This window comes from Anabrus simplex, chromosome 1, assembly GCF_040414725.1.
Source record: "Anabrus simplex isolate iqAnaSimp1 chromosome 1, ASM4041472v1, whole genome shotgun sequence".
NCBI lineage: Eukaryota > Metazoa > Arthropoda > Insecta > Orthoptera > Tettigoniidae > Anabrus > Anabrus simplex.
The window spans coordinates 623,636,892-623,663,723 of NC_090265.1; the positions used below are offsets into that span (position 1 = coordinate 623,636,892).

At 38.9% G+C, this 26,832-nt stretch overlaps 1 protein-coding gene across 4 annotated transcripts in view; it reads right to left on the reverse strand.

Moving 5' to 3' along the window:
• Positions 1-24,095, reverse strand: part of LOC136857208 (uncharacterized) — a 64,055-nt gene extending 39,960 nt beyond the window's left edge. For 3 of the 4 annotated variants that reach the window (XM_067135675.2, XM_067135672.2, XM_067135674.2), the window contains exons 1-3: positions 23,962-24,095; positions 17,380-17,538; positions 10,692-10,974 (exon numbers count right to left, since the gene is read on the reverse strand). In XM_067135675.2, the coding sequence (XP_066991776.2) occupies positions 10,692-10,974; positions 17,380-17,537 (441 nt within the window). In that variant the 5' untranslated portion in view covers position 17,538; positions 23,962-24,095. Of the gene's footprint in view, positions 1-10,691; positions 10,975-17,379; positions 17,539-23,805; positions 23,918-23,961 lie in introns of those variants that run through there. The other variant, XM_067135673.2, reaches the window with a different exon arrangement.
• Between the last annotated feature and the right edge of the window lie 2,737 nt (positions 24,096-26,832).

Sequence of the window (26,832 nt, forward strand, 5' to 3'; positions counted from 1 at the left end):
GCAACAATCACAAATACAGTATAAATATTTTCATTAACATCTGAAGCCATCTCTTTTCAGTTTTGACTCAGTTAATTTATAACTGTTAGGCTCTTCAGACTGCCAAAACTAACTCTGAGTAAATAAATTTATAAACTACCTGAGAGAGAAAACATAGTAACACCGGAAAAGAAATACTGTTTATCTGAAAGAGAAAACATGTGGTAACATCTGAAAAAGAAATACTGTTTATAAATTTATTTACTCAGAGTTAGTTTTGGCAGACTGAAGAGCCTAACAGTTAAAAAATAATCACAAATACGATAAAATAAATACCGTAAATGTTCTGACTACAAGACTTGCTACTAAGCAAGAATACTGCAGGAAGCAGGCAGAAGCTCCTACTGGGTGAAAGTAAAATTCCCATCTGCTCCCTGCTAATAACATTCTTTGGCAAACACTTGAAAAGTGGAAAACTGTCCTTGACCAACAGCTAATGGTATGTTCAGTAACAACAAAATTCTGAAGAAATGTTTTTCTTGTAATTACAGCCTGTCCAATAAGTGCATTTACGAGTCTAACATTAGCAAATTCTGTATATTTATTATTCTAAACTTTGACCTCAAATTGGAGGATCTTACAATAGAGTATTTTTAAGTAAATAGGTATCTATTTAATCAAAATTTAACTCTTTATCCTGTATTTTTAGAGAGGGGAAGTTGTTGGATTTATTTTTGAGCAAACACTGACGTGTGGATTCTTTACTGCATTAACCTCAACATTATTTCTCACACAACCTGGAAAACATATCACTGAATGTTGAGACAATAATGCTTTCCTGCTCTTCAAGCACTTGTATTATTTTTCTGTCAGTGTCAAAATCAATTTTTAGGAGAAAAAATGTCATTAAGTCCTGAAGATACCGTAAAAGCTGTTGCTTTGATGGAAGATGGTCGTAGCATGCATCATGTCACAGAAGTGTTGAAAACTTATAGCTTCAATGATTTCCAGAACCGTAATAAGGTACAGGGAAACTGGAGGCTATTCAAGGAGACCACGTTCAAGCCCAAGAAGAGCAACGTTGGCAAGAAATGACCACTTCTTATGGCTTCAATTTCTCTGCAACCATCACACTACTGCCGTTGAAGCGAAATCGACTCCACCAAGTTCAAGGGCTCGATGTCAGTGAGGGAACTGTCTGAAGAAGACTGGATAAAGACAATCTTCAATCCAGAAGACCCGCTAAAGGCCCAGAACTTGCCAAACAGCATTGCGCAGCTCAACTGTGTTTCAAAAGGGAACGTAGTGGCTGGACAGTACAACAATGGAAGCAACTGCTGTTCACTGATGAGTTGCAATTTGGCCTGCAATCACCTGACGGTGGAGAAAGGATCTAGAGAAGGCCTGGGGAAAGGCATTTCCATTGCACATTCTCACCCAGGATGCCTTTTCAGGGTGGTTTTCTGATGGCGTGGGCAGGAATCTATATGACTGCAAGGACAGATTTGGCCTTCATGGAGTATGGGAGCCTTACAGCATATCGGCATGTGGAGGATATCCTTCTGGAGCATGTTGTGTCTTTTGCTTCATTTTGGTATTGGTTTCACACTAATGCAGGACAATGCGTACCCACATGTTGTGAGATTTGTGCAACAGCTCTTGGATGAAGCAAAGATTCATGTTATGGTTTGGCATGCTTGATGCTCCGATTTGAATTGTATAGAACATAACTGAGACCAGCTAGGGAAAAGAGTCCGTCAGCACTATCCAGACATCCTACCGGACCTTTGGGAGGCATCCCTGGACGAATGGGAGAGGATTCTTCAAGAGGACACTGCAGCATTCATCGGGAGCATTACAATGTATGAATTTCATATTCATAATGTTCCGTAATAACATTGTATCAAAATTGCGAAAGCTGTGTTAGAATCAAAGTCAGTCAAATTGAATGGTTCAGAGTTGAGACAGGCTTAAGACAAGGAAGTGTATTGTCTCCCTTACTCTTCATTATCATCATGGATAGAATTCTACATAATATCAAGGAGAAGATGATGGGCGAGCAAGTAAAGTCTATGCTCTTTGCTGATGACATTGTAGTTTGGGAAGATAATGAAGAGGAAGTACAGACACAAGTGGATTTATGGAATGAGGAGATAAGAAATTTTGGAATGAAGATTAGTACTGCAAAAAGCAAGACTTTGATCATGACGAGAGGTAACAGAAGATCCAGGGGAATGATAACAATTGGAAATGAACCTCTTGAAGTAGTGAAGAATTTTAAATATTTGGGCAGCATGATGTCACAAGATGGAAATTTAGATGGAGAAATTGATTTAAGAATACAGCAGTCTGCAAGTTTATACCAGTGTGTGAGAGACATTGTATGAAACAAGGATGTGCCAATGAAGTGCAAGAAGGTTTTATACTCGTACTATTATAAACCTATACTGACCTATACTTCAGCAGCCTGGAAGTTGACTAAGCAGAACCAAAGTAAGATACAAGTAGCTGAAATGAGGTTCTTGAAGAGCATACAGGGAAAGACAAGATGAAATAGAATACGAAGTGGGGAAATAAGAAGTGTGGGAGTGTGTAAACTTCAAGAAGAGATTGATATAGCAGAGCTAAAATCGTTTGGACACATGATGAGAATGCCAGGAGAGAGAATACCAATGAGAACATTCATGGATGCAGGCCTAAGGGCCTAGGGGACAGCCTAGAATGAGATGAAGGAGTCGATAGCAATAAAGTACTAGAAAAGGAACGGTGGAAAGATGAATAAGGTGGGCTTTGGTACACTACCCTACCCAGAGGAATTCTGGAAAAGGGAATAGATGATGATGAAGAAGAAGAATGTTCCGTGTTGAGAGGATATAACATACAGTAGAAGTCCGCTATAGCAAGAACCATACTATAACGACAGTTTTTGTCTGTCCCTTTGAAATTCCTATATTAAACTGTGCATTATCCTTCGGTTACACGAGAGCCCTATCACTGATGCATCCGTTATTACGAGCGATTAAGCGTGTGAGACGTTTTCCATTAGTGATATTTATGCACCCAACGATTATATTGCATGCGATCGATCATTTTCGGTATCATTTCTTCGCTATGCCCATTAGCAAGCTCTCTCGTCGACATTCGAAGGCGATGTTGGAGTCGATTAGTAATACCCGTCAACTGCTGTTCCGTAAAGAAAGTCAGAAATAAAAGAGAACATTTTTTGTAATAAATACGTAAATAACATGGTCGACAGCAGTTGTTAACTCATTAGAAATAAAGGCTAAGTAAACGATCGCTTAATTGTAATACTCTACACTGATATCAAGTAAGAATCCGATAAACCTCAAGACATGGCAGAGCACATCACTGATTTCTGAGGTTGGATTATACCTTCTTACGCCTGGTTAAATTTCGGTAGGGCTATTCCCATCTAAATTTACAGCGAGAAGGTTATCACTTTTCTACTGGCGCTTGATATATGTTTTCATGGTACATACGCGGAAGTTAGGTTAGGTGACTGTTTGAATACGAAAACTGAAGCATTTGGCACAAAATGCAACCTTCAGTATCGTTTTCTCAACCCCACCAACCTGGACCCAATGTTTGGGAAGCCAGGCTCTGCCTGTCACAAGTCAGGACAAAGGGTGAGTGATAGAGGAGTAACACCTCTTTAAAAAACCTTGGTCCAGCTGACCCGACTAGTAGTCCGATGTAGGGGGTCCCTTGCCAGGGTTACGGTGAAGACCTCAATGACAGTGAAGTCAGAGAAGAAGAACTTCGGAACGGTGGAATTGGCGGAAGGGACAACCCTCCTATTCTGGGTAAATAGAATAGGAACTGCTGCCTTGCAGTAGAAGTGGGTTCAAAGGCTAAGGGAAGAAACCCCGACAGAAAATCAGCCTGGTGCCTCAGGCTTAAGATGGCAGCCCCGTCAAGGCACTCGAAAGCAGTGGATTAATCACTTGCTCTTCTTAAATAATCTGATTATGGAAACTGAAGCGAAATTACAAAACCGGATGGATAACCTGATGATGATGTTTGGCATGAAGAGGATATCAAAAATTGGTTTCTGGAATGTGAGGACCTTGAGGGAGAAAAGCAGACTGAAACAAGTGACATGGGAAATGAAGAACTACGGGCTGGACATTCTGGGATTGAGGGAGGTGAGGTGGCCAGGATTTGGTGAGATACAGACAACAGATAGAATTGCATTTCTATATTCTGGTGGTGAGGATGAAGAGCACAGGGACGGAGTGGGGTTGCTGCTCAGTAAAAATACACTGAGAAGTCTTATGGAGGGGAAGCCGATTTCCAGTAGGCTACTGACTGCTAGGTTCAAGACCAAGATCAGGAATGTGACCATTATCCAATGCTATGCACCTACAGAACATTCGGAGTTGGAAAGAAAGGAAGAATTCTACCAAACGATGTGAGATGCCACAATGAGAAAACGTAAGAAGGATTCTCATAGTTATGGGAGACTTCAAAGCGAAAGTTGGCTCAAAAAATGAAGGATTGGAACACATCAAGGGTATACACAGTAATGGAGAGATGAATGAAAATGGGAAAAAGTTTATGGAATATTGCGCCAGCCAAGACCTGGTAATAGGTGGCACGGTGTTCCCACATAGGCAGTGTCATAAGGTCACGTGGTGAGCAGGAGGTTCAGAAGGAGTTTGGAAAATGTTAGGGACCGGGCGAGTTGGCCGTGCGCGTAGAGGCGCGCGGCTGTGAGCTTGCATCCGGGAGACAGTAGGTTCGAATCCCACTATCGGCAGCCCTGAAAATGGTTTTCCATGGTTTCCCATTTTCACACCAGGCAAATGCTGGGGCTGTACCTTAATTAAGGCCACGGCCGCTTCCTTCCAACTCCTAGGCCTTTCCTATCCCATCGTCGCCATAAGACCTATCTGTGTCGGTGCGACGTAAAGCCCATAGCAAAAAAAAAAAAGGATGTTAGGAACAAGAGAGGAGCGGACATTGGCAGTGACCTTTCAACTGGAACTTAGCAACAGATTCCAGGTGTTGGATTCTGAGATAGAGAAGGATGTGGAGACTGTATGGAACGAGGTAAGGAACATATCTGTAGAAACAAGTGAGAAGCAGCTCAGGTACAAAAACTACCTGCGGAATGAATGGATATCTGATCAGACCTGGGACAAGATAAATTACAGGAAGGACATAAAGGCCAAGCTAAATACATGCAAAACTAGACAGCAGAAGGCTCAAACACAAGCTGAGTATTCAATAGCAGATAGGGAAGTAAAGAGGAGTGCACAAAAGGATCACAGGAAGTGGATTGATGAGCAGGCAGAGAAAGCAGAACAGGCGGCAGAAAGGAGGGATATAAAGGAGCTTTATGGCATCACAAAGATGCTTTCAAAGAAAGGTTTTAATAAAACTAGGCCTGTGAAGAGCAAGACAGGTGAGATCCTCACTATATGTGAACAACAGCTGAGTAGATGGAAGGAACACTTTATGGAGGTTTTTAATAGAGATGTGGGACTGGAAAATGAGCAGCAAGGAGAAGATGGAGAAGCAGAAGGTGATCCAGGCATCGGCCTTGACTCTCCAACCCAGGGTGAGATACGGACAGCATTGAAGCAAATGAAAAATGGGAAGGTACCAGGTCTGGACAACATTCCAGCGGAAATACTGAAAGCAGACCTTGATACTACAATCAGATTGCTGCACCCACTGCTGGAGAAGATATTTTTTTTGCTAAGGGCTTTACGTCGCACCAACACAGATAGGTCTTATGGCGACGATGGGATAGGAAAGGCCTAGGAGTTGGAAGGAAGCGGCCGTGGCCTTAATTAAGGTACAGCCCCAGCATTTGCCTGGTGTGAAAATGGGAAACCACGGAAAACCATCATCAGGGCTGCTGATAGTGGGATTCGAACCTACTATCTCCCAGATGCAAGCTCACAGCCGCGCGCCTCTACGCGCACGGCCAACTCGCCCGGTGGAGAAGATATGGAAAGAGGAGGAAAGACCAACCAACTGAAAGAAGGGGCTGATAGTCAAGTTCCCGAAAAAAGGGGGATACAACAAACTGCAACAACTGGAGAGGTATCAGCTTGCTCTCCATTCCAAGTAAAGTGCTGTCGCGAGTCATCCTGAATCACATAAAGGATTCAGTAGAAAGAAGGCTTCGAAAGAAACAGGCGGGATTTTGGCAACATCACAGCTGAGTGGATCTAATCAATACACTTCGAAAAATCATAGAACAGAATGTGGAAAGGCGGAATATCCTCTACCTCACATTCGTGGACTTCGAGAAAGCCTTCAATTCTGTAAACCAAAGAATCATGTGGAAGACCCTCGAGGAATACAGAATTCCATCGAAGATTATCAAGATCATGAAAGAGATGTACGAGGGGTATGAGTGTCAGGTCCTTCATGAAGGGAAACTAACAGAAAAGATAAACGTCAAGTCTGGAGTGAGACAGGGGTGTGTTCTTTCTCCCACTCTGTTCCTGCTGGTCCTAGATAGTGTGATGAAGAAGGTAATAGGACGGAAGAGGGGTGTTCAATGGGGGATGAGAGACAGGCTTGAAGATCTTGACATCGCAGACGACATTTGCCTTATGGCACAGCGGTACAGGGACATAGAAGATAAACTGAGTAGGTTGCAGAAGGAAGCGGAACGTGCAGGTCTTATGATCAACACAAACAAGACTAAAGAGATGAGGATTAATTCGGATGTCATGACTAGCTTGACAGTAAATGGAAAGGAAATTGAGCGAGTTGAGTCCTTCCTCTACCTTGGAAGTATAGTTACAACTGATGGGGGAGCAGAGGAAGATGTTCAAAGCCGTATCCAGAAGGCAAATGGTATGTTTGTCCAGCTCTACCCCATGTGGAAGAATAGAAACATCTCCAGGAAGACTAAGCTTCACCTCTTCAACAGCAATGTAAAGTCGATTCTTCTATACGGCTGTGAAAGTTACAAAACAGATCAATAACCAGCTACAGGTGTTCATTAATAGATGTCTGCGTCGCATAACAAATGTGAGGTGGCTGGTCATAATCTCTAATGAAGATCTTTGGACCATGACCAATCAGCAGCCGACTGACATACAGATCAAGGAGAGGAAATGGCACTGGATTGGACACACATTAAGGAAGCCGAATGGAGCTGCTGAGAGGGCAGCGCTGGACTGGAACCCTCAAGGCACCAGAAAGCGAGGTCGCCCAAGAAGACCTGGAAGAGGACGATCGAAAAGGAGATTGCAGAGGTTGACAAAACCTAGAGCGAAGTGAAGAGAATGGCCAGGAACCGTACTGTTTTATCAAGGCCCTATGCTCCAGAGGGAGCAACAGGAAATAAGTCAAAGTAAGTCAAGTATCGTTTTCTCGCTATGTGCCGTTGCGAGCTCACTCGTCGACTTTCGAAGGCGATGTCAGAGTTGATTCTGTTCCGTAAAGACAATTAGAAATGAAAGAGAAGAAAAGGTTTTTGTAACAAATGAGTAAATGATGCCGCCTATAGCAGTTGTTAACTGGTTAGAAATAAAGGCTAAGTAAACGATCTCTTAATTTTAATACTCTAATCTGAAATTAAGTAAGAATGTGATACACTTCAAGATATGGCAGAGTGCATCACTGATTTCAGAGGTTAGTTTATATTTTCTCTCGTCTGGTTAAATTTCGGAGGAGCTATTCCCATGTAAATTTATAGCAAGAAGGTTATCAATTTTCTACTGGCGCTTGATATATGTTTTCATGGTACATACGCGGTTAAGTTAGGTTAGATGACTGTTTGAATACGGAAACTGAAGCGTTTGCCACAAAATGCGACCTTTGGTATCGTTTTCTCTATATGTACACTTGTGAGCTCTCTCGTCGTCATTCAACGGCGATGTTGGAGTCAGTTAGTAATATCCATCGACAGCTGTTCTCTAAAAGAAAATTCAAAATAAAAGAGGTTAACATGTTTTTGTAACAAATGTGTAAATCAAGTGGCCGATAGCAGTTGTTAACTTGTTAGAAATAATGGCTGAAATAAATGATCGATTAATTTTAATGTTATATACTGAAATTAAGTAAGAATGTGATAAACCTCAAGATATGGCAGAGTACATCACTGATTTCAGAGGACAGTTCATATTTTCTTGCGTCTAATTGAATTTCGGAAAGGCTGTTCCCATGTAAATTTGTAGTTAGGAGGTTATTATTTCTCTATGTGGGCTTGAAATATGTTTTCATTATACATATACGGTTACGTTAGGTGACGCTGTTTGAAGAAGAAAACTGGAACGTTTGCCACAGAGGCCTCTGGAGTGATACTCTATCTTTTTCAGAATGAAATTAAACATACACTATCACGTAGTATCAGATTTCGAAAAATAACAAACAAGTAAGCCGTAGTATAGATAACATCCGCGAAAACTTAAGTTTTTAACAAACTGATTGCCGTTTCATACCGATTCTAATGTGTATGGGGTTTTCCTGACTTTTACAAAAATCTGATATAATGACGATCCATTATAGTGAATAAATTTTTTACCGTTATCAATTCTCGCTATAACGGACTTCTACTGTACAAAATTTCCTTGAAAAAAGGAAAAGATTAAAAGTATCTACCTTATTCTTATATTAAAATACTTTAAGAGATTATTGTAAAAAATCAACGTAGATATATCTCGGCCTTCATTAGGTTCTCTTCAGATACATTAAAATACAATGAATAGACGGAATGGTTATAAAAACAAACGATACAAAAATTGTTTAAAAATAATCAAAAAATGGTTATGGAAAAAATTGTTCAACTTGATGCGAGAAATCCATTAAAAATGGTATAATCAGTTTTGTAAAACATATATATGTCTGGGCACTTACTCCTAGAAAACCATCATTTGGAATATCTTCTTAAAAATGTTGAAGAAAAGTACCATGTTGTTTGAGAAATTTTTTCTACATCTGAATCAGAGAAAATTCTGTGAATAATTCAAAATATGTAGCAACACATTTGGTGGAAAATACAATTATGTAAAACAAGCTAGCGCTTGGAGTCACCACAGAACAAAGATTTACTAGATGAAGTTATTTTTACATAACCATTTCTTGATTTTTTTTTTTTTAAATTTGTATCATTTGTTTTTATCACCATTCTGTCTATTCATTTTACCATTATCAATCAATCAATCAATCAATCAATCAATCAATCAATCAATCAATCAATCAATCAATCAATCAATCAATCAATCAATCAATCAATCAATCAAATCACTACTGATCTGCACTTGGAGCAGTCACCCACATGGCAGGTTCCCTATATGTTGTTTTCCTAGCCTTTTCTTAAATGATTTCAAAGAAATTGGAAATTTATTGAACATCTCCCTTGGTAAGTTATTCCAATTCCTAACTTCCCTTCCTATAATTGAATATTTGCCCCAATTTATCCTCTTTATCTTCATATTGTGATCTTTCCTACTTTTAAAGACACCAATCAAACTTATTCGTCTACTGATGTCATTCCATGCCATCTCTCCACTGACAGCTCGGAACATACCACTTTTTTGTAACATTTTCGAGCAGCTCTTCTTATAGGCCCTACCATTTTTAACGGATTTTTCACATTAAGATGAACATTTCTCATTTCTTATTGTTTTTAAACAGTTTTATTTGTATAATTTGTTTTTCTCACCATTGTATTTTAATATGTGGCAGAAGAAGGCCGTATGAAGGCCAAAATATGTACTCTCTTTTTACAATAATCTCTTAAAGTGTTTGAATATAAGAATTGTATTGACTAAGGTGGACATTTGTAATCTCCTCCCCTTTTCAAGGGAATTTTGTGAAGGTTTGATACCATGATTGGTGCAAGAGGATGTTATACACACTTCTGAGGATGAGAAAAAAAGTCCTTGAAGAGAAGAAAAACTAAACAACTTCATGAACTTCTTTAAAATTTGCTTGAAATACAAATCCATATGTATTACTTCCGTATATCTGGCTTAATTTGATCAAATTATTTATAAGAAATCATTCTGTTTCATTGTCAGACACATAAAGGAGTCCATACTACAATATTTTACCATAAAATAGTAGATTAGTGTCATAAAAGTCACTGGAATTCAAAATAAATCTCAGTGTTTTTAAGGTATAGAAGTGTTGTGTTTCTCGCGTCAGTGAGTGTATTTCTACGTGCAGTTTCTTCAGGCAATAGAGCTTTAGAAAGCTTTAATCTGATACTATGGTCAAGTTGGTTATAACACAGTGACAACAACACTGACCAGTCAACAGAGAGCAACATTTAGGAAACTAATAATAATAATAATAATAATAATAATAATAATAATAATAATAATAATAATCGTATGGCCTCAGCTACCGTGTGCAGACATTTCAATTTGATGCCATCTGGCTGTCTGCTCGTCAAATTCGACATTCCATTTTATTCTAGGCCTACTAGATGGCAGACTGAGCAAACCGAAACTCTCTTGAGTGTTTGTGGCTGAGATTTAATGAATATTTTTGGGTAAACACCAAATGAGTCACGAGAAATCTTTTACATGCCGATATCATATGACATTAAGTGTCGAACGGACTATTTTCCGCCCTTCAAAAATCCCACTACCTCTGCCAGGAAACTAATTATATGATGAGTTCATTCCTGGCCACTGTGAATCATAGGGTCTAACAGAATTAACTTACAATTACAGAAAATATTGACTACACAAACACTTAATTCTAATATTTACCAAAGGATCTTCTTCAAAAACAATAAGCTGAACACTTCCCCCATGAAATTTAGGGTCTTTAACAACATAAAGTCCTTCAGCTGAATTATAACTTAAGTCTAGATTGTCCTTTTTAAATACTCTAATCAGATAAACTTCATCCTTCAATGACAATTCTTCATTACGGAGGCAGAACTCTACATCATCCTCCCATGGTAGAGAGCGGGACAAACGGATCAACCCCCACAGTGACCCATAGCAAAGAAAATGAGTGAGTCCCAATGTTGCCAGTATATGATGAGTCCTAGAAAGAGAAACAACACATTCCATCTTAGATTATGCAAAAAAGTCTTGTATGTTAACAATGTGCAAAAGAACTAATACTTCTACTTTTTAATAGAATCAACTACTATCCTAATACTAACAAAACAGATCTTTGCTCAATCTTTGAAACTATAAATAATGTTGTAATATGAAATTCAAAATATTAGAAGATTACTCAATTGATGCAGTAGGAATAGTTCTAAGGCAATACAGGGTTTAGCATTGATACAAAATAATACCACAATACAACGGGGTAAAACACAATGACAGGTCAGCACTGGAACAGGGAGCAACAGAAAAGAAATAAACATAAAAATACAAATGAACACTGACAATCTCCATATCTTTATACACTGCTGTCTTCAAAGATATCAGTTCTCTCCTTATCAACCCAAAGTCTTCTACATCCATTTCTGCTCAGCACCCAACAAGCTCATTTCTGCTCAGCACCCAACAAGCTCATTTCTGCTTTCTAGCTTCGTCAGGAGGACATTTCTTCAGTCTTGATGTGGGAAGTGTGGGATAAGAAGAAAGCCAGATAAACACACTCAGAATATTAGAAGATTGGTCAAATGAATGCAGTAGGAACAGTAGAGTACAATACATTTCTACACAAGATTTCAAAGATATGGTCCAAAATTTTTGCAAACACACACAAATTCATTACAAGTTACTTTCTCAACTGTACTGCACAAGCCTGGAAGCACTAAATTAGCGACATTATTACTTTTGTCTATTACAATGTACATTGTTTAATGACAAAGTGGAACCATTTGTTTTGGTGGCAGAATATAACCATAACCTTCATATACAGTAAACTAAATACACGAACTGATATACGTTGTATAAACAGAAACCACTGATATATAAAAGAAGCACTCCCGAAACATAGACTCAGTCATGATTTTTAATGTGTATACAAATAAACAAATATTCACACTGAAGTTACCCGTTAAAACAAAGTCTATCGAAATTATAGAATTCTTTATAGCTGTGTGTGTGTATTTTCTTCATTTGTCCCTTAAAATACAACAATTTGCTTTACATTGCACCAACACAGATAGGTCTTATAGTGACAATGGGATAGGAAAGGGCTGAGGATGGGAAGGAAGCGACCTTGGCCTTAATTAGGGTACAGCCTCAGCATCTGCCTGGTGTAAAAATGGGAAACCACAGAAAACCATCTTCAGGGCTGCCGACAGTGGGGTTCAAATCTACTATCTCCCAAATGCAAGCTCACGGCTGTGCGACCCTAAACCCACGGCCAACTTGCTTCGTAGTCCCTTAAAACAATTATCACTATTACCTTTTATATCTAATAGATCAGCTTAACTGACTTGATCATACAGACTGTCTTTCCTTGAAATTTGAAAAACAATGGAAGAATGGAAGAAGCTTTTGTCATGTCAAGAAAATAAGGTGAAATTCTTTATGTTTTGCAGAGAACTTTGTTCCGCGTCTTCAGAAGAAAGTCTGGTCAGGTCACGAGGAAGACTTCTCTAATGATGATGGTTTGAATTTATGAACACTTTATGGTTGGTCTATTGTAAGTTATACTCTCATTTGTCACCAGATGGCTCACTGTGTGCTAGCCTTCCAAGTGGGGGTTACGACGCCATCTTAGCTCCAATTAAGATGTTTCTTGTCCAATTGTTTCTTTCTTTTTTTTTTTTATTTTTTTTTTTCTAGTGGCTTTACGTCGCACCGACACAGGTAGGTCTTATGGCGATGATGGGATAGGTAAGGCCTAGGAGTTGGAAGGAAGCAACCATGGCCTTAATTAAGGTACAGCCCCAGAATTTGCCTGGTGTGAAAATAGGAAACCATGGAAAACCATCTTCAGGGCTGCCAGCAGTGGGATTCAAACCCACTATCTCCCGGATGCAAGCTCACAGCCGTGCGCCTCTAACCGCATGGCCAAATCACCCGGTTGTCCAATTGTACCAAATGTGCATTGGGAAATAAACAGCAAGGTCACTAGATGAATCAAGGACGAATGTGGTAGAAGAAATAAAGTGCAAAGAAAGACTGAGATGGATAGAAGAATAGAACAGAGCTAAAGATGGAAAGAAAAAGTGTGTAGCAGAAAAAAGGGGAAAAATTAGTAGAGACAGGTCGGGGAGTGCAGAAAGGAGTATATACAACAAGGTCAAAGACTAGAGAGTGAAAAGTGTTGTGTGTGTCCTCCGCGCCTACAAGCTCCGTAGCCCGCCGCATCACCGATGTTTCCAGAGACTACGAGGTGACTGCACTGCGCCTGGCATGCTCGTCTGTGACGTCAGGCAGCGCTATATAAGGAGCAACGTTCCACGCCTCTCCAGGACTACCCCAGTGTCCAACGACCAGACCACACCGCAAGTCAGACATGGAGGCATCCTCTTTAAGATGTGTTTGAACAGGTGGACTGATTTCTGGCCGTGAGGTCTCACCTCTGGACATTGCCTCACTTTCCCTGATCCCCATAGCCACGTCAAGCCCCGAGTCAAGCATTCTGCTACTTCCTCAAGTCCTCACCAGTGCTCCGACATCAATCTTAGCATTCTGCTAATTAAGAATATTAATGCAAGTTCCTTGCAAGTCTAAGCCTAATACTAACTTCTTGTTAATACGAACTCTCACTACGAGTTACACTTGTTATTACTCAGCAGATAGCTTTCGACTATGCAAAGACATTCTCATTGGAACAGACTATTTCATCAAGATAGGATTGAGTGTGTATATAGGACTCTCACGTTATATAAATGTATATACGCCACACACCTTCGGTCTACCTTTCAATATCAGCATTAACTACGTGCAATTAATCAAGCTTCAAGAAAAGTTTAGTTATATTTTTTCTAAATACTGTATAAAACTATCGAAGCAATACACTTTATGTTGTGTTACTGTATACTAAGCTCCTTGTATACAACAAATGAAGTAAGAATTACAATAACAGGTGTACACAGATTATGAAAGTATGACACCCTGCACATAGGCTAGGATTTCAAGAGGGACAGTGGTTATCAATTAGGTAATACAACAGACCAATAGTATTCTTAAATTTGAACCGTCATTATTACAGTAAAGTATTTGTAAATTCGAACTGTCATTATTACAGAAGTCTTCCTCGTGAACAGACGAGACTTTCTTCTGAAGATGCGGAGCACAGTTCCCTGTGAAAAATAAAGAATTTTACCTTGTTTTCTTGAACCAGCAAAAGCCTGAAAGCTTATTATCATGTCTATAATTACGGGCCATGAAAGCAACAATCGAAATAAATGGAAGAATGTTTTTGTTCTCAATAAGTTTTAGTATATACTGACAATGTTATCTTTCTTGCTGTTACATTCATAAGATGGGGGGGAGGGGGAGTTTCGAACCCCATGTTGCTCTGTACAAAAATGGGAAATCACAAAAAATCATCATCAGGACTCCCAATAGCAAAGTTCATCCCAATCATCTTCTGAGGTAAAACTTCCAACTACATGAAATTTCAAATCGCTGCCAAAGGGAGAAAATTGTGTCTATTATTATCCTATTAGTCCAATTTAAACTTTTCATTTGAAAAAGAATTGTGAAGAAAAGGAGAGTATTTCATTTTATAACTCATTATTGTTATCACCAGGACCCAGATTTCAATGACATGTCATCTTTTAATTGGTGCGTCATAGAAGTTGCTAAGTTATACACAAATCCTGTTCATGGCCCCCAGATTACAGAAATGAATATTCATTAAGTCATTTTTTCATCTTTTTTTTTAGTATTTGATTTTTAGGTCTTTCTTTTTCTTTTTGCGTCATTATTTTGTCATTTTTAATTATTTTTCTTATTGGTTATTTTTAAATAAGAATCCACGTTTTATGTCATCAACCAACCAGTTCCTATATCTGGGGCCGATGACCTTCGATGTCAGGCCCCTTTAAACAACAAGCATCATCATCATCATCATCATCATCATCATCATCATCATCCCTTTATATTGACGTACTTGAAGGTTTACGTGAAGGTTCATCTTCGAAAGTTTCTGCACTTAGTTGTGAGTTGAGTACGTAGCTTTGTACATCACCTTTGTGTCTTAACAGGAGGTGAGAGCTTAAGCTATTCTTGGGTGACCTTCAGACGAGGGATAAGCCTTTATCAGTTCACCAGGGAAGTGTGTTCACAGAGTGACATCAGCAGTGAGGTATTTCTGCCAGTGGACTCTATTTCCTTGTTCCTGCAGGTCAGTTTTATTTGTACAGTTTGTAGATGTCAGTTGTGTGTAACCATTTCGAGTGCGTGTTCAAGTGCCAAAGGTAAAACCATCTAAGGCAGGTCATTTGAGACAAACTGTCTCTGAATTCGGGGAAGACACCTTTTCTACAGATGGTGAAATACTATTCTGTAAAGTGTGTGAAGTGAAAGTGGCAGCAGCAAAAAGATTCACTGTTCAACAGCACGTGTCGCAACAAACAAGTGCACGGTATTCAGAATATCAGCTTACTCATGCAAAACGCATCATCAAGCAGAGGTACAACCTCAGCCTTTTTTATTGAACTCTGTTAAGTTTTTGTCACAGCAAATATTCCTCTTCATAATCTAACTATTCCTAAACTAAGTCAGTTCCTAGCACGGTATACAGGTCATTCCATTCCGGACGAATCTATACGCTAAGGAAAAATTACATACCGCTTTGCTATGAAAAAACACTTCAAAGAATACAGGAAAGAACAAGCGGAAAGAAGATTTTTGTCTCAGTAGACAAAACTACTGATGTTGAAGGTCATTGAGTAGCTGATGTAATTGTAGGAACCATGGAAATAGATAATCCCAGAGAAATATTTTTGCTAACTTCTGAAGTCCTGGAATCTGTCAATCATTTTACAATATGTCGAATGTTTGACAGGGCCATGGTTTTGCTGTGGCCTGATGGTGTGAGGTACGATGACGTTTTACTTTTCGTGCCTTACATAGTTAAAGCTGTCAAGCTATCAAAGCTTTTTATTCAAGAATGGTGCATGTAACTTGCCTAGCTCATGCTTTCCACAGAGTGACAGAAGACGTGAGGGAGAATTTTCCTGACATTGATAGACTTGTGTCACAGGTAAAAAAAGTATTTATCAAGGCCTCATCGCGCAGGAAACTCTAAGTCACTAGCTCCCAATATCCCATTACTTCCGCAGCCTGTAGTCACACATTGGGGTACGTGGATCAATGCGTACGAGTACTACAGCGACAACTTTTCAGCAGTGAAGCAAGTGATAAATTCTGTAAAAGCCCAAGGCGCCAAGGCTATCGAAATCGCCCAAGAGATGTTTTCAGCTGACGATGAGCAGGGTAAGTTGGCATACATTACGGCAAATTTTAGCTCCCTGCCGTCAGCTATTACACGACTTCAGGAGAGAGGTGTGACAATCGAACAAGCGACAGCTTTGGTGAGAGCAACACAGGAAGCTTTGGAAAATGTGTGTGGTGAAGTTGGCGAATCGGTATTTCGGAAACTAAAATCTGTTTTTGATAAAAACACAGGATACAACGTTTTGTGCTCAGTTGTCCGGGTACTGACTGGAGAAGATTTCAGTGTAGTGGATATTGAAGAAGAGCTGTCACCAAATGATTTAGCGCACTTCAAGTATGCACCACTCGCATCTGTGGACGTCGAAAGGAGCTTTTCGATGTACAAGAACGTTTTGGCCGACAATCGACGTTCTTTTACATTCGAGAATCTACAGATGGTCACAGTTATCTACTGCAACACGGTCTGAAGTAAATATTAAAACCTACATAATATGGCATTATATATAGCTTTACAGTTAAATCTGCAACCGACGCCAATTACGATTATCTTTATAGTAACATTGTTTTCCTATTCAGATCATTTCTCTTTACGGAGTACCTGGTGTCAGAAGATCTTCGTACCGGTACGTTTTGTTTCTAAGGAAAACCGACATTCCAAAACAAAGAACTGACATATTGCTATATAAAAATTAGAGAAAATATCAATTATCAATATTGTTCATACCTAGAAATGTATATAATTTTGTTTCAAACAATAAATACTTGGGATTTTTAGGTCCTTTGTTCCTTTTTAGGACATTATTTGATAATTTTAAGGTCATTTTAAAGGTCATTTTTTAGCATTTTTAGGTCAATAGTGCCACTAGTAATTTGCATAACTGTAATCAATTGGGACTGGATTGAGAATGCAACAGCATCAGCTTTTCTAAAATGGAAGTGGAAGAGTACAGAAAAACAGTTAAAGGTTGGTCAAAGGTGAAATTCAAGCTACGATTCTCATAAGACCATAAACATATGTCACATTGGCAAGCATTTCCACACAATCAGATACTCTGGTATCTCTTGAATAAGACTGTATGTTAAACATTTAACTATTGGTATGATCATTTAAATGCTGATTTCTTACCTGTCTGCTAGTTTGTGGAGAGAAGTCTGAAATTCTTCAGGATGATGGCATGTCTGAGTAAACTTCTGTAAATGAGTTTGTCTCAAAACCGTCCACATAAGCAAGGCCACAGTCGAAAGACATAATGCTGACAGTCCTCTTGTCAGAGTAAATCGCATCCTGCAGGATTAAAAGCAAAATTTTACAAGAAAGATACAACAGTGCTAACATCAACATGATTCTTCAACATAACAGAGCTGAAAAACATTTAACATGACACCTTGCCACAATACTTATACATTTATTGCAACATAAAACAGGCTGACATGATATAAGCTTTTGGGCTTTTACCGTGTCAAGAAAACAAGGTGAATTTCTTTACGGGTTAAACCTCGAACACCAAAATCTTCATTCCTTTGCAACCATTCAGTGTATAAATTTGAAATTTCACACATAGTTGTCCTAGATGTTAAATAGCACAATATTTGAAAAACATACAGAGGATTAAGACCCAAAAACAAATATATTCATTCCTCCAAAATCCTTTGACTTATAAATTTGAAATTTCATGTATTGGTTGTACTTTCCTGTTCAAAGCATCAAGTTAAAATTTCACAATACGGCCATTCCTTTATATTTAGATGTCAGATAATAAATATCCTAAAAACATTCCTCCTTAAGGGGTTTAAATGAGTTAGCTCTGAGGACAAGAATCTTCATTCCTCCAGAACCACTTAATGTACAAATTTGAAATTTCACATGATTGTTACCCTTTCATGTCCTTCTTGCAAATAAGAAATATTTTAAAACACATTACCTCCTAAAGTTTTGAAACAAAAATATTAATTTCTTCAAAGCCGTTCAATGTACGAAGTTAAAATTTCATGTGATGTTCGCTTCCATGTTCTAGATGTAAATGTGACGACATTTCAAAAAAATTTCACCTTGCAATGGCTTAAATGTGCGACAAGAAATCAAACCTGTTCATTCCTCCAGAACAGACTGATGTACAAAGTTGAAATATCCTATGACAGTTGCTCTTTTATGCCCTAGAAGTTAAATAAGAAATAGTTTAAATCATTCTATACCTGAGAGATTTAAATGTGGGTTAAGTTTGGAAAACAAAAATGTTTATTTTTTTTAAATGGTTTAATGTACTGTACAAATTTGAAACCTCACAAGGTGGTATCTCTTTTGTGTCTTTATTGAGTAACAAATGATCTGAAAACATTCTGCTTTAAAGGGGTGTGAATGTGGGTTAGATACGACACAAAAAGAAAAGTAATTTCTCTGAAACCATTTGATGTGCAAAATTAAAATTTCACATGATGGCTGTTCTTTTATATTCTAGATGTTAAATATGACATATCTGAAAACATTTCATTCCAAATCAATATCCAAAAAATATTCATTCTTCGAGAGCTGCACTAAACTGAAATTTCATATGCTCTTTCATGTCCTCAATTTTAAATAAGAAACACTTAAGTATATTCCATGCCTAAGATTATGCTTTTTTTTTTTTGCTATTTGTTTTACGTCGCACCGACACAGATAGGTCTTATGGCGACGTTGGAACAGGGAAGGGCTAGGAGTGGGAAGGAAGCGGCCGTGGCCTTAATTAAGGTACAGCCCCAGCATTTGCCTGGTGTGAAAATGGGAAACCACGGAAAACCATCTTCAGGGCTGCCGACAGTGGGGTTCGAACCTACTATCTCCCGAATACTGGATATTGGCCGCACTTAAGTGACTGCAGCTATCGAGCTCGGTCCTAAGATTATGAGGATTAACTCTGCAAACAAAATTATTCATCCATTCAGATGTGTTCAATGAAGGAAGTTGGCAGTTAAATAAGAATGGGTTTAAAAACATTCGTGTTCTTTAGGGTTGAAATGAGGGGTAAATCAAAAAAAACAAATTCATTCCTCCGAAACTGTTCGATGTACAAACTCTACAGGCTTCTCCCCGTGGATGAGGGATGGTAGAATAGCTTACACCCACGAAATCTCTGGCCTGTTGTACAAGGCCACTGGAAGGGGAACCCTCAGCTTGGAAGTTTGTGACCATGGGCCCCTTCCTGAGACTGGCATTTACTTCTACCTGTGAGTGCCAGCCTCCTCACTTTCATCCTTCCTATCCAACATTCCTTGGTCTAATCCGGTTCTCTTCCAACCCCGATGGTATTACGTTTAAGAGGCATAGGGAGTCTTTCATTTTCATGCTTTCATGGCCCTTCTCTTTCTTCTGCCAGAACCTTAATTGTTCAAAGGTTTGGACCTCTTCCATTTTCCCTCCGATTAGTGTTGAGAGATGGTTGCTCAGTTGTACTTCATCTTAAAACAATAATCACCACTACCATCACAGTTCTACAGATTCCACCAAGAGTGAGATCTCCAAAATTTAAAATTTTGAAAAAGAACCTTCAAGTTTAAACCATAGCAAACACAGGTATCTTGCTTGTATACTGTACTATAAAAAGACAAACTGGAGTGAACACACACAAAATATATCTAAAAAGGAAAAGAGGTCTAACCAAGTGAACTGAAAGGATGCCAATAATTTGACATTTCACACGAGTTCACCATCATCTTGGCTGAATGGTCAGCATTGAGGTCTTCAGTTCAGAAGGTTAGTATTCTCCTCAAAAATTTTTGTCAATCGGGTGGCAGGAATGAGTAGCCGGGCAGGGAATACTACGTAAAATTGAATATGAAAAAAATCAGTGTATTGCCCCTCAGAGCATTAACAGTAATATGAGACCGGTAAACATTAACTGCAAAATTGAACTATTTTAGTGTTACCACGAACAAGGTATAACAGAGTATTTTGAACTTCTAGTGTTCTACTGCTCCTTCATAATCATGTAACAGTGCGCTTAGGCCTGGAGTGCCATACGCGTTTGCGACATCTTGCTGAATAGTGTTCGGATGCGATTCCACAGTAATCCAGGCAGCGCTCGCATACGACACTACGTCACAGTCAAGATAAACATTTAAACTCCAGTGTAATTGTTGCAATTATGCTGACAATAATAATCTATCATTAATAAACAGTTTTACAGTAATTACGTTTTAATTAGGAACACCCAGTGACTAAAATAGGCCATATGTATTAATATTATGTAACTAGCACATATCTGGTTTATGATAGCCGCGCGGTCCATAAAAACGGCAGGGTGGTGCGACCATTAAAAAGGTCCTACGGAGAACACTGAGGGTCCTGGGTTCGATTCCGCGGATTTTAACTGTATGAGATTAATACTTTTGGCTTGGCGACTGGGTGTTTGTATTTGTCCCAACACTCTCTTCTTCATATTCAGACAACACACCACGCTACCAACCACCACAGAAACAAGCAAAAGTGATTACATCCCTCCACATAGGGTTGGCATCAGCAAGGGCATCCGGCCATAAAACAGGGCCAAATCCACATGTGGGGGGAAAAGTGGCAGAAGAAGAAAAAGAAGACACAAGTTCATCATCATAGTGTTGATGAGTGTTACCTATCATCCATCACCGTCGTGAGAGGTGTACCTTATCCACCAGGCAATGCAATAAACTCCTCATACAAAACAATTTGATAAATCAAGTACCAGTCTAAACATAATGTGCTGTACATGACCAACATTAATCATTAAAACAATAATATAAAGCCCCTTTACATAAATATGATGAAGCAGAGATTTACTTCCAGTTTCTTTCAGAAATGAGACAGACTAACAACACATCCATGGCATGAGATCTCCTTCCCTGTACAAATGGGGACTTTGCAACTGTGGAGCTCAGGAACAGACTGTGGAACACCTTATGAAGGATTGCCTTCTGAGAAAGTACCAAAGATCATTAAAAGACCTTGTTGATACGACACCCTCATCTCTAATCTAGTTGCAGTCGCTAGATGTAAATTTGTAATCATGAAATCTCTGCAACTTTTGTTATGTGCAATATTTATATAGATCTGATCACTGAAAGTTTGTATCATGCAATACTTTTTTAGTATCCACTTTCAGAATAATTAATCATTTCTAATGCAAAGGCTTTAAACTTCCAAGGCATTGAAATTTGAGAAGCAATAGTGTAAGAATCTGTAAAGTCTACTTCTCCCAACATAATTCCACATATTTTTCTTTTGTAAAATATTTCTGTACCAGTACCATTTTTCTTGAATAACTATTAGCTGTTCTTCTGCCATACGATACAAGGGTATCACCTGCCGGCAAGCCTTCGTATAGAATGAGCGGAGTGAGCTACGCTAGGCTTATGCCAAATAAATAAATAAACCTTTCTGTTCTTTTCATAACAAGATGTGGACAACCAAATACTGATAAAAGTAAGTAACACATACGGTACATTATCACTTGTGAAGAGGAGGAGAATTACTACCAACAACACATCTCAGAAATGATATGACCAGTACAACTGTCCGGCTCCATGGCTAAGTGGTTAGCGTGCTGGCCTTTGGTCACAGGAGTCCCGGGTTCGATTCCCGGCAGGGTCGGAAATTTTAACCTTCATTGGTTAATTTCGCTGGCATGGGGGCTGGGTATATGTGTCGTCGTCATCATCATTTCATCCTCATCACGACGCGCAGGTCACCTACGGGTGTCAAATCAAAAGACCTGCATCTGGCGAGCCGAACATGTCCTCGGACACTCCCGGCACTAAAAGCCATACGCCATTTCATTACCAGTACAACTGTTAGAAAAAAATGACATTATGATTAGTCAAGTATAGTGGAATCTGGTCAAAGAAATGCCACTTTACAAGGATATGAAGAAAGGATATCTTAAAGGGAGATATGTTAAACAGCCATCATTCAACTGGATACTTCAATCCTTTGCCAACGGATGAACCAAATCACCCCAAACTACTTTAAGCAGAGACACAGTTTTTAACATTTAACAGGCAAAAATTAAGATAGCCTACTTTTACAGATGTAAATGCTATTCCATACAGCTGAGATTTCCTTTTTCTCACATAGGTCCTAGTTGTAATGATGATAACATTTTGTTTATGTTATTTGATTTACATGTCACTAACTACTTTTAAGGTTTTCGGAACTGCCGAGGTGCCAGAATTTTGCCCTTTTTTCAGTTTGCAGTTTGTTTTACGTTGCACTGACACAGATAGCTCTTATGGCGATGATAGGGTAGGAAAAGCCTAGAAGTGGGAAGGAAGCGGCCGTGGCCTTAATTAGGGTACAGTCCCAGCATTTGCCTGGTGTGAAAATGGGAAACCATGGAAAACCATCTTCAGGGCTGCCGACAGTGCTTTTCGAACCCACTATCTCCCGGATGCAAGCTAACAGCTCAGCGGTCCTAACCGCACGGCCAACTCGCCCAGTGAATTTTGTCCTGCAGTTCTTTTACGTCCCAGCAAATCTACCGACACAAGGCTGACGTATTTGAGCACCTTGAAATACCACCGGACTGAGCCAGGAGCGAACCTGGCATGTTGGGGTCAGAAGGCCAGCACCTCAACTGTCCGAGCCACTCATTCTGGCACATAATTGTAAAGCGAAAGGAAAAGTATGATACTGTTGTAAGACAGTCCTAATATTAGTGTAGTTAACTTCGGAATCACCCCCTTTTATTGTCTCTTATGACCATCACTTTAGTCCTGGAAATGTTGATTTTCATAGCATACTGATTGTATTTTAATTTGCATTCAAAGATGCCCAGCTTCAGTCATCACATTCATTTCTAAATTCAACTTGCACTCTTCACTGTGAAGTGAGAGAGAAAAAAATCACGAAGTATCAAAGCTAATGCAGTAATTTAGCAGTTCTTTACAATATCTCTGCAATTAAAACCAAATGGTGAGCAGAAGGGTAAGACTGTAACCACTTTCAACCAAGAACTCAGTCAACTATCAACTCTCAGTGCAGCCTGGTTGTCAAAATAAATGCTTATTGTCTACTTTTGATCCTATTTTCTCACTGTATGGTCATAACCCTTCTTTCTCTTAGGCCTTGCATCCATGAAACAATAACATTTGAGGGTTTATACTGAAAATTTGGTCCTAACAGCCTTTTTAAGGTCTGGATTATTTAAATCAAACATCAGATTACAAACAGAATCATATTAACACAAACAGTAGGCATAAATTGTGAAGAAGAAAAATCTCTCTCAAGTAGTTTAAAAACTATTACCGGTACTATTATTATTAAGTAGGCTTCGAGAACATCAGCCCATCAAGCTGGGAGATGAACCAACAAAATAAAATTAAAATTCAAGGAAGGGAGATGACCAGTAATAATACAGAACAACTGTAAGTCTTAATGCCCACGCATTTAACCGAATTATTTTCGCAATTTCTGACAGAATTATTCAGACAATTAAAAAATTAAATATTTGTACACATTAATATTATGAACGAACAACCCTTAGATTAGAAATGCTAATCCAACCCATTGTAATTTTCCTGTCTCATCAACGTATTTCATACTGACCAAATGTTCTCGTCGTTAAAACCATACGTAGGCCTTCATTAGCAAGTACCTGACTATTCATTTCGTGCAAGCCAAGTCACTGAATACAGTCTAACTTCAAACAGACACTCCCACTTTTTGAAACTGATAATGATATTTGTATACAACTGCTAATACCTGTATTTGATCAAATAACAATTTACTGAAAATCCGTGTTATTCTTCAGTCGGCATTTCATACATTCATAAACGCGGCATCAAGAATTTGTCTCATTGATTTAATACAAAACAGAGACATGCGTTAGTCGATTATCGAGGATCTTCTTCTTATTCTTGGTTAGTTGTTGGACATCGTCGTAAGACGCTACGTCCAGTCACTGGTTTGCGGGTTAATTAATGCAAATACAGTATTTGATTAATGTCTGGGAGAGGTGCCAACATTAGAAGAAAGTAGTACACTACGAAAGAGGAGGGTTAGCTATGTAATGAAGCTAAAAGCAGCAGGTAATGATGAAACTTAGGAAAATACCAATGATACATAGGCTAAACTATCAGGGCATAACACAAAAACACTGGGACACAGGGTTCTAATTCTTCACGTCTGTGTGGTCTGTCACGACGTCTTACTACTAACAAACAAGACCGGACCACAAATAAGGGTTAATATGTGCAAGTCCGTACCTAGAGGAAAGGAAAAGGTTACAAATGGATGTTACCTGTAACTAAAAAAATTGATGATTAAGTCTACTACGTCAAAAGTCGGTTAGAACACTAAACACGGAACGTTTAACGGCAGTTGGTAACTCACATGAAAAAGCTTACCCAAGACCGACTACAATATATCAGACCTTAATGTTACTATCGATTGGGAGGAAAATGGCGACTTCGTGGGCGAGCTTTTGAGACATGTGGTTGGTTCATATCTGTGTTTACATTCTGTTAAAGAGTGTTATTTTGATCAAGTTATTGAAGTATAAAGTATATGTTTGGTAAAATAGTAATCTAGAACGGTTTATCAGTATGGTGTTTTGTTAGAAGTTTATTTGATGGTATTTTTAATGTATAATAGTATTTATATTGCCGTGCTGTAACATAGCACAAAATGGGTCGTTTCTGCTGCGTTCGTGGTTGTAGATCTAATTATACCTTTGCTGAAGCTTTTAAATTCCCGGAAGATAGATCTCTACAGGAGAAATAGATAAGGAATATTCACCGGGAAAATTTGGAAGTCAAAGACCAAACTATCGTAGGCTATGTGTGTAACCAAAATTTGTGGTTAGGGAAGATCTCTTTCCAACCGATAATGGTGAGCCTATTCGTTTTTGTTTTCTTATTCAGTCGGCGTAATTTCATGTAAGTTGACGATAAGTATTAGTTTCTATGTAGAATATAAGTGTGTGAGTGTATTTATATGGGTCAGTGGTCACTAAGATCTGTAATTATACGCAGTCATGTGAGAATATGTTTGTTTTGATCGCGTTGTGAACCGGATTTAAATCGAACTATGGCAATGCCTCTCATACATCTATTCTTAAGTTCGCTAAGGAATGAAACATTAAGAGAGAAGTGGATCAGGAACATACATCGTGAATATTTCTACAAAACAGTAGTGTGCATATGTCATCTGACAGTAACTCTGAGATTAGGGAAAACTATTTTTCTAATTCTAAATGGTGGACCTATTCGTATTCCTCTACAAAAAAAATCATTTAGATAGTGATAATTGATATGATGTCTATGTGCTTCAAAGTGTCGTGTGATTTAGATGCAATTGTATTTTGAAAGAATCTGTGCTTGCCTGCGGGAACATTTGGCTAGATCTTGGTGTATAACAAAACTTATAGTGTGACAGATCCAATCTGCACACTGTTACATAGAAGAAATAGTGACTTGCAGGGATGGTGGTGGTGGTGGTGATTATTGTTTTAAGAGGAAGTACAACTAGGCAACCATCCTCTATATAGCACTAATCACAGAGAAAGAATGGAAGGGGTCCGACACTTCGAAAAATGAAGGTATCGGCCGAAGGAAGACAAGGGGCACGAAGGGCATGAAAATGAAAGACTCCCGAGGAATCCATGCGTAATACCGTTGGGGTCTGAAAAGAACAAGTGTTGACCAAGAGAGGTCGGATAGGATAGATGAAAGTGAGGAGCCTGGCACAAGTAAGTGGAAGCAATGCCAGGACTCAGCTGAGGGCCCCGAGGTCACCAACCCACGCTCCAAAGTTCAGAGCCCCTGGGGCCCCTTTTAGTCGCCTCTTACAACAGGCAGGGGATACCGCGGGTGTTATTCTACCGCCCCCACTCACAGGATGACTTGCAGGGATTAGCTTTGTTTGTAACTCAGGGGTTTTATTGTACCAATACCTTCCGATTCATGCTGTGGATATCTGCTATCAAGCAGTCTACACCAAATTGTAGCTCGTCCATGTAGGTTAAAGACATCATTGTTTAGAGTCAATAGAGTTGTTTTACTCATGTTCTTCAATGGGGAAAATCCTATTATATCTTTAGTGTTTGAACGCTTCATTTCTAAGTTTACCATCATGGTTGGAAGTGCTACTATATCATATGTCAACATACGATTTAAGAGTTTCCAGTAAGGAAGGCTTAACATCACCGGGGCTGTTCATTGAGCTGGCATAATCTTTTCGGGTGTACTTCATTTTCGTCGAGTGCTGAACATTAGAAATTGTCCACCACTTCGAAACTATGGCAACACGTTATGTTTCATAGTTCTTATGAGAGTGAATAAATCGAGGAATTTCGAACCTTAAATTATTTTTAAACATTCCAAATGATGTTATAAATATCATTTTAACAGTTTTATAATGTATTTCCATCTATCCAGCGAAGTGTAATCTAAGAGAAAACATTATTTGACTAAGTGAAATTTCGAAATAATCAGCTTGTTGTTCTCTTTTGCTGTAGGGTTGTCCATCTATTCTAGCACAATATGTGTGATTCTAGTTGTTTATGTGTGATGAGTACTTGTTCGCGAAGCGTTTTCATCGGTGCAACAGTGATTTTCCCTATGATGTTACATT